Here is an 8522-nt window from a genome sequence, read left to right on the forward strand (position 1 = left end):
ATTAGCTTCTTAAAACAAACATTTTATTTGAAATATATAGGGTATTCCATAAAAACATACATTACATTGTGTCGAATCATATTTATCTACTGGTAACATTAGATAAAAACATTTTAAGACTCGCATATAGGGTATTCCATAAAAAAATACATTACATTATGTTGTTTCATATCTATCTACTGGTAACATTAGATAAAAACATTTTAAGACTCGTTTGGATTTGTTTTTGTTTTAAAAATCCGATAAAAGTGAAACAGATTACACACCACCTTTTACATCAGACAAAAATAGAACAAACAAGTTTCAGAATAGAATGGCTTCTTACTTTTCTTCAAGCTGAATTACTGAGGGGTGCTAGGATCAGATACAGAGAGGAAAAACCGTATTTTGTTAAAGAACATTTCAATGCGTTTTTAATGTAGAATGAATCTATGGCGGTACCCTTTTTTTATAAGAAGAGTTAATGTTAAGTTAATTAGACGATGAATAGATAATGTGAAATAAAGAAAGAGAAGTACATTTGATTAGATGTTTGCAACCTTTGATATAATATGCTAAAAAGGTGAATAGATAAATAAGTAAAATAAGAAATGAAATTATACGAAAAGAAACGAAAAACTATGAGGAAATTCTCTGTATTAACAACACTAATACAAAAACGACCCACTTTTGTTGTGCATTATGATATAAAATCGTCCGCATTCGGCAAAGATTTTACTTATTGCCCATTTGGACATGATATTTCCAAAAGCACGAGTCACATTTTGAAGTCAACGTATAAGAAAATGATTAGTAAAACAAAATGATAGATAATGCCGTACATCAATTACCCTCCTAAAATGCAAGCTCTGACACCCCGGCCAGTTACACGGCCAAACTGACTCCATATCGTCTCCCCGATTCTTGGCAATTTGCGGTAATGTAATTCGGTCTCGCTTCGGTCTCTTTGGCGTGACTATGCTATTACTGAAGAGATTTGAAAGACCTTTGTTGAATATCAAATACAATTTCGCTCATTTGCCTTCGTGCTAAAACAGTGAATAAAAAGCGTACCATCCGGTACAACCCACGGCAGAGCAACAAACGGCAAGGTAGCAAGTCAGTAAATGAGTCAGTTCACCCTCAAGAGTAAAATCTTTAAAATATTTAAAATGTCCATCACTAACAAAATTGTCTCACATTTTTGTGGAAAGATACCAATTAATGGTTTAAAAAATACGGGAAAATCCGCAATAACACAATCCACGACATAATTATATGGATGATCTTACATTGAGAGTACATTTCTTTTACAGGTAAAATATCTACCATTAAAATGTTTCCCCGCTTCGAGGAAAGGTAGCAACGATTTGTTTTACCCCTTATTTGCCACAAATGCCAATCGGTACAATAAATATTCCTCAATAATTGCAAATGCAGTATCTGGTGACAAATTTTCTATTATATTCAGAATCTAAACTACTATTCAGATAATACATCTGCAATATCATTGCTTAAGAAAGAATGTGAATCTTTTTTTTTAAAGGAAAATAATGTGGCAAATAAAGATTAAATATTCAAGCCGTGTAAACCGGTTTGCCTATTGAGCGTATTATCAGCTTCATTATGAAACTGAACCTATCGCCTTGAAGTAATAGTATTATATGGGGATTGGTCGGGAGTAGGACCCTCAAACGAGGTCAGGGTTTTTCGCGTGTCTTGGTGGACGGGTGAAAACCAGGAGCGAACGATGCCGATGTAGCGGCTACGGAAGAAGACGTCCCCATTCGTGTTGCCACCGGATTGCATATTGGCGCGCCTCTCGCGGCGACGTTTCGTGGTGACGTAGCAGACGGCGCCCATTGCAGCGACGAAAATGACGCCAATGAGGGAGGCGATGGTACTGACCGAGGCCACGAAGATGGTGTCGAAGGAAGATGCGCCACGGACCATACCATCCGATGGGGTTTCTCCAGTTGTCATGGAGTCGGTGAGTCCTTGGGTGGATGGTAATGGTTCGTCGGTTATTGCCTGTCGTCGTAGGGTAGTACGTGGTAGGGTAGTAGAAGAGGGACGAGGGGTATTTGTCTCTTGCGGAGCAATGGTTGTTGCTTTAGTGCTTGGTGCATCCGTCTCCCTCGGTGCCTCAGTAGGAAGGGAGGGAACGCGGGTGTTCGGTGCTTGAGTGACCCTCTCTGTTGAAGCAACAGGTCCGGTAGGTGCCTGGGTGGAGACTTCCGTTAGGATCAGGGTTAAGGAAGAGTCTGCAGAAGCTTGTCCATTAGGTGCTTCAACCTGGCACCGTACGAGACCATTGGTGTCCCTTGTACCTATCAAGTGCAGTACAGTCGCCGAGAAGGTGCTGTCGATCACCACCGAACCATCAACGTTGCTTTCCAACTCCTCGTCGTTCAGAAACCAGCGGTAGACTGCCCTTGGAGCCGGCGCTGCGGTACAGACGAATGACGTCTGCGAGCCGAGGGTGATCTCCGCCGTCGGGGGCGCCAGCACGATATTCGGTAATTCCGTGACGAGGTCGAATGGACCGATGAAGGACGACCTTGTTTCTGTCCAAAGAGAATGCTGAGCCCGACACTCGAACATCGCGCCCTCATCGCCTTGTTCCGTCACCCATACGTAGACCAAACGACCCGATGCGACCACGATGATCTCATTGCCTTTGATGAGCTCTATCTCCGGGATGGGATTCCCGCCTTCGATTTCGCACACGATCTCGATGGTCTCGCCGACGACGATCATTCCCGTCACCGTGCTGGTGATGGAAGGGTATTCCTGAACGGGTGGGGCATGCACCTCGAGCTTGGCGTTTCGAGACAAGAGGCCGGCTCCACCGGAGAAGGCAACACACTTGAACGTACCTGCATCCTCTGGTCTGACGTCTTCGATGATGAGGCTGTAGGACTGGCTGCTGTAGGAGACCGAATACCTGAAAAATAAAAATAAAATAAAAATGATATCATCCTTTATTGGATGTCTGCTAATCTGACAATACCATTTCTTATCTCTTCCCCATCAGTTTATCTGTGGTCTCATTCTATGTAAGTTTCTCTCTTTCACTCTCTCTCTGTCATACATGTCTTTCTGTTTCTTATCGTTCTAGGTCTATCTACTCCTTCCAGTTCTCTCTATCTACTTTTGGAATGTCAATCTCCCACTCTCCCACTTTCTCTCTCTCTTTCTCTCTCTCTCTCTCTTTCTCTTTCTTTCTCTCTCTCTCTTTTCTCCAAATGTCGTGTCCTCTCTCTCTCTCTCTTCCCCGCCCCTTTTTCTTTCACATGTGGTCTCTAATCCCCTCTCTCTTCCTATCAACTCTATCGTGGACCTCTCGTAGGTCCATGTCTCTATCACACTACTCTCTCTCCCTCTCTTTCCCTCTCACTTTCTCCTTTGAAAATTTTCTGTAAGAGACCGAGTACCTGAAAAATAAAAAAATATATCATCCTTTATTGTATGTCTGATAATCTCACAGTACCACCTCTTCTCTCTTCCCCATCTGTTTATCTGTGGTCTCATGCATATCCTTGTGTTTCTTATTGATCTAGGTCTATTTTCTCCTTTTAGTTCTCTCCACCTACATGTATGTCTGAATCTCTCTCTCTCTCTCTCTCTCTCGCTCTCTCTTTCTCTCTCAAAATCTATTGCCCTCCTTTATCTATCTCTCCCCTTCTCTTTCACCGTCGGTCTCTAATCCCCACCTTCTTCCTACCCACTCTACCATGAACCTCGTAGGTCTATATCGCCTCTCTCTCTCTCTCTCTCTCTCTCTCTCTCTCTCTCTCTCTCCCTCTCTCACACTCTCTCTATCTCTCCCTCTCTCCCGCTCTCAATTTATCCCTCCTCTCTATTGACCATTCTCTCCTTCTCACCTGTCTGGGTCAGCGTCTCCCACGATCTGTAGGTTCTGACCGATGACCACTGTATCCCTCACCCACATGAAGGTAGTAGCATCTTGGTTGACAGAACAGTACAGAGTCGTCGTTGTACCCTATGTCAAAAAATAAACAACAAATTGTATCAAATCATTATCATTTCTCGTTTGTTAAAATTCAGAATCAGACTGTAGCAGAATTTATAACTTCTCATTAAACTAGCGTTGAGAAACATGCCTGTGATGGTTGTGGTGATAGGCGAAGGTAGTGATGACTATGATGATGATGATGATGATGATGATGATGATGATGAAATGAAGATTATGTAGCTATAGCAATTTTGATGATAAGGTGTGAGGAAAATTGATATAATGATAGTTATGATGGTGGTGGTGATGGTGACGGCGGTAGTATGATGATGATGATGATGATGATGAAATGACGATTATGTAGCTATAGCAATTGTGATGATAAGGTTTGAGGAAAATTGATATGATAGTTATGATGGTGGTGGTGATGGTGACGGCGGTAGTATGATGATGATGATGATGATGATGATGATACTAATACTAATACTAATAATAATAATGATGGTGATGACACGGATGATGGTAATGTAGTAATCGTGGTAATGATGAGGATAATGCTTGAAATGCTAGAGCGCCGTAATGGTCGCCTTGCTAAAGCCAGGGTAATAATCGGGGCAGCGCCAGGAGCGTCACGATGTGATGGACATGCGCGCTGTATAAGAAGCCACCATTATTATTATTATTATCGAGATGATGCAGGTGAGACCGTGGTTGATGATGTTGGTGATGATGAAAATGGTGATGATGATGATGATGACAATGATAACATTTTGATGATGATAATACTAATGGCATTGGTGACTGAGATGGCATTCATAAAAGGCAGTGACAGCAGCAATGATGGTAAGACTAGGGATGATCATAGTAGTTATTTGGTGGAAGTGTGTGTGAGGAGAGGGGGGGGGGGTGGTCAGGGAGAGGTTTTGTTCCTATTCGAATGGGGAGAAGCATTTTGGGCTTTCTTGAGCGGTAAACATCATAAAACTGTGAGATGGGATGCGTCATACCAACTCCTTCCGAGAAACTGTCCGAGGTTTAGTTTTTAGATCAACATTTCATTTAGTACCACTCAATCGAATCAATGCCTATCTCATCATTTATTTACTAATCCGCCATTGATTTTCCATGAGCCTGAGCTCCATTAGTTCTATTCATGTACTTTTCAAAGGGTCATAACAAGTAAGGAGTCTCCATTAAAACCCGTTGACTTCTGAATTATCTAATTACCATAGACCTGATACAGGGACCAGTTGGCTCCCGTATACAAAGGGTTAAACCTTTTTACACATAGTGCTCTACAATGTACGGGTATATTAAGCTTTTAAATACTATTTATCACTTCTTTCTGAATTGGTGATGTTTTCCTTGTTTAGATCAAGAATAAACAATCTAGCACAATCTCATGTTAAGAGTTAAGGGTTTTATGGTGCTCCGAGATGGGAACAACAGTGATGTAAACAAAGACAGTAGTGCTCAAACTCCCAACATCTTCTCATGCCTTAGATTTCACAAGACAAATATAATGAGAAAAAATAATTTAAAGCTACGTCCAGTATATCGTCTTCGGAAGGTGACGGTAAAGGTCGGTCCCCAGACGTAAATAATCATATCTGATTGATACACGTCTTCAAAAACCCAAATTACACAAAGACTTAGTGGTAACAAAATACAGTTTCTGGCGAGCGTTGTGTAATTTTCATAACAATTTTGTACAACATAGAACGTAAAGCGCGATTGTGTGGATATAATTACGATGCAAGAACCGGCCGCGGCGATTATTTTTAGATTCCTATTTCGTTACTTATCTTTTTAAAGTAAATAGCTTAAAATATCATTATGACGTTGAACAATCTGCATTATAAAACAAGATTATTTTATTTCTTAAGATGGAGGCACCTCCACCTACCTTGTCTTTCATTGTATCTTTCTTTGTCAAACGTATGTATTCATCATTGTGTACATTTGCTTAAAATACATGTACAGTTTTAAGCTTTGAGAAAAAAATAATAAATAAATATTTAATTTGAAGGGGGAAAATGTATGCAATTTGCTTATATTTGTGTAGGCCATAAGTATAATTTTATCAACGGCTTGACAAAAAAATATTTTCCAGAAGGGTCATCGTTATTCCTAATTATAATGAAGAATTATTATTTGCCTCTTTTGTGTGTTCTATGCATGATTATATAAGTTCCATAGAGTGGTGAAGTTTTTTTTTTTTTTTTTTTTAAATGCTCTTTTGGAAAATGAAAGAGCATCAAAAATAATGTCCGAATGTCGAAAACCAATTGAAAATGTTAGGTATTGGCTGAGTTATGAACCAGGGCACTATAACACTGAGTTCCCATAGGACATGATTCAGATGGTCATATCTCATCCAATACTTCACATATGTAATTGGTTTTCGACATTTGGACATTATTTTTGATGCTCTTTCGGAAAATGAAGAAAAAATTGAGAATTTCTAAAAAAATATTTGTATGATGTCACAGCTTCTATAAGGGTACGGAGGTTCCCATGAATTAGATTTAAAGAGATAAACATCTTCTTTTGTTTCTGGCTTGATCTCCACCCTATATACAGAAGAATTTTTCTTTTTTAGTATGATTATAGCAAAAAATACAATTAAATAATAACTTCAATTATAGGCATAGCATCGTTTTGAATATATGAATCCCGTGCTCTATTCAATAATCATTGCAAGATGCATTATTAAAACAGACAACACGTAAACACACCACACCTTATCGCGTTCACACCTTGCTTCACGTGTACTCACATATACAGCAGTAATTCTTTACATATATTAAATAAAACAAAAACGACAACCTACCTGAACAGCAGTTGTATCACTGGGCTCGATGATGAAGCCGAACGAGTCGGCAGCCGACGTCGTCGACAGCAGCAAAGTCGCCATGAGGACGACGACAATCTCGAGTCGTGATCGAAAAAGAATCATCATGGCATATAAGTCAGCTAGACAATATCAGTCAAAGACTTCCCCTCAAAAGATGAAGGAATATGGCGTTGATTCGGTATAGAATAAGTGTCGAATATATTTATATATTCCAAAGTGAAACATATATGTATTTCGTGCATTCACAACGCCTTATTCACAACCATATTAATTCCAGAAGTTGAAGTTCTTGACAAGCAACATCCTTCCTTCTCAACCTGTCCCGTCTCTACGCCAACGTTATGGGTGCGCAGTGATCCTGTATGGGCTCGTAGAGATGATGGTATATACCTGTGTATTTTAGTATATCGGGTACCCTCCGAATTCCTTTCAAACAATGCTTGTTTCAGGGCGTCGCCATACCCATTCTTCCTTGATCTCGCAGTTCTCAGCTCCGTTGCCTCCGCGACAAAGGGAGGGTTACGTAAGAGAACAAAAGATGCGGTATGGCGACTGAAGTCTTATGAGGGTAATGCTCTCTGGCTAATGAAATAAGGTTCACCGCTAGATTTTCATTTGGTTGCGTTTACAAATGTTCTTAGGGTACATCATTGAAAAAAGAATGGAGGTTCTCCATAAAATCTATCATGAATGTGATCAGCATACAATACTTAAAAGAAAAAAAACAAATATCACTTTGTTTCTACCTAAATTTACGGGTTTTTTTACCTATAAGCGTTTATCTATTTCCTCCCTATTGTACGTTTTTGTAAATTCATTGTCATTTAAATAGTCCCGATTAAGTTCTCATTATCCTGTACCCAGTGCTGAGAACAAGAGGGTCCAGCCATTAAATAAGGCACGGACTATAGGGGCGCTGGTCTTACAAGACGGATGAGATGCGAGATAACAGGGCGATCGAGGGACAGCAACATGGACAGGAGGGTGTGGGAAGGGGTTTATTACCTCATGTTCAAATTGACTATATCTTTACATTTATTTTGCTCCCTTTCATTCCCCCTTTTCCTTGCCATTCCATGGAGGGTTGGGGTGCATATGCTTCCCTCCCGCCCGCCATATTCCGAAGCCATATTCTTAATGTTAGTTAATATGAAGATTCATAAATTCAAATATTTTATATTACGAAGGCTCGGGACTCCGTAATTAAATAGGTTTCATAATGCTAAAGGTAAAAGTTTTGAAAATTTGGTAGAACCTTATTCTAAAAATTGTATTTCGGAGTTACGAACGTCCGGAATAATGAACCTAAGGTGTATTGCGACAAATGCTCGGAAATAAAGACCGTCAATACTACTGGGCCAGAAGGGATCAGACCACACAGCGAGGTCACTGACAACTTGCTATCCCATTAACTCAGCTCTCAACTAACATAAGAAAAAGAGGATCATGGGGGATCAACAGGCACCGATTGGGGAAGTTTTCTATATAGAGGGAGCATGTAGCTACAAGTAGGACAGTGGGGTTTTAAGGCACTTAATTCATTTAAAAGGTAATAAACACCTTGGTAAATGACGATTGTGTTAAACATTACGAACCTTTGGAAATTCCAATGCACAGCCAGCTGTAGATCTTTGGTATGATTTGGTGTTCATTTTTTTTTCTCGTTTTATTCTACATCATCACACAAAATTTGAACTCAACTTTTTC

The 8522-nt window shown here is 39.9% G+C and overlaps 1 protein-coding gene across 1 annotated transcript; it reads right to left on the reverse strand.

The window, feature by feature from the left end:
• Positions 1-6: 6 nt before the first annotated feature.
• LOC115918945 (lachesin-like) lies at positions 7-7252 on the reverse strand. The gene is made up of 3 exons (XM_030995324.1): positions 6792-7252; positions 3867-3985; positions 7-2926 (listed from the first exon to the last, which is right to left on the reverse strand). Exons 1-3 carry the CDS (start codon positions 6918-6920, stop codon positions 1618-1620), a joined length of 1557 nt encoding a protein of 518 aa, XP_030851184.1. The 5' UTR covers positions 6921-7252; the 3' UTR covers positions 7-1617.
• Positions 7253-8522: the final 1270 nt, after the last annotated feature.

This window comes from Strongylocentrotus purpuratus, unplaced genomic scaffold (genome assembly GCF_000002235.5).
Source record: "Strongylocentrotus purpuratus isolate Spur 01 unplaced genomic scaffold, Spur_5.0 spur5_scaffold_21, whole genome shotgun sequence".
NCBI lineage: Eukaryota > Metazoa > Echinodermata > Echinoidea > Camarodonta > Strongylocentrotidae > Strongylocentrotus > Strongylocentrotus purpuratus.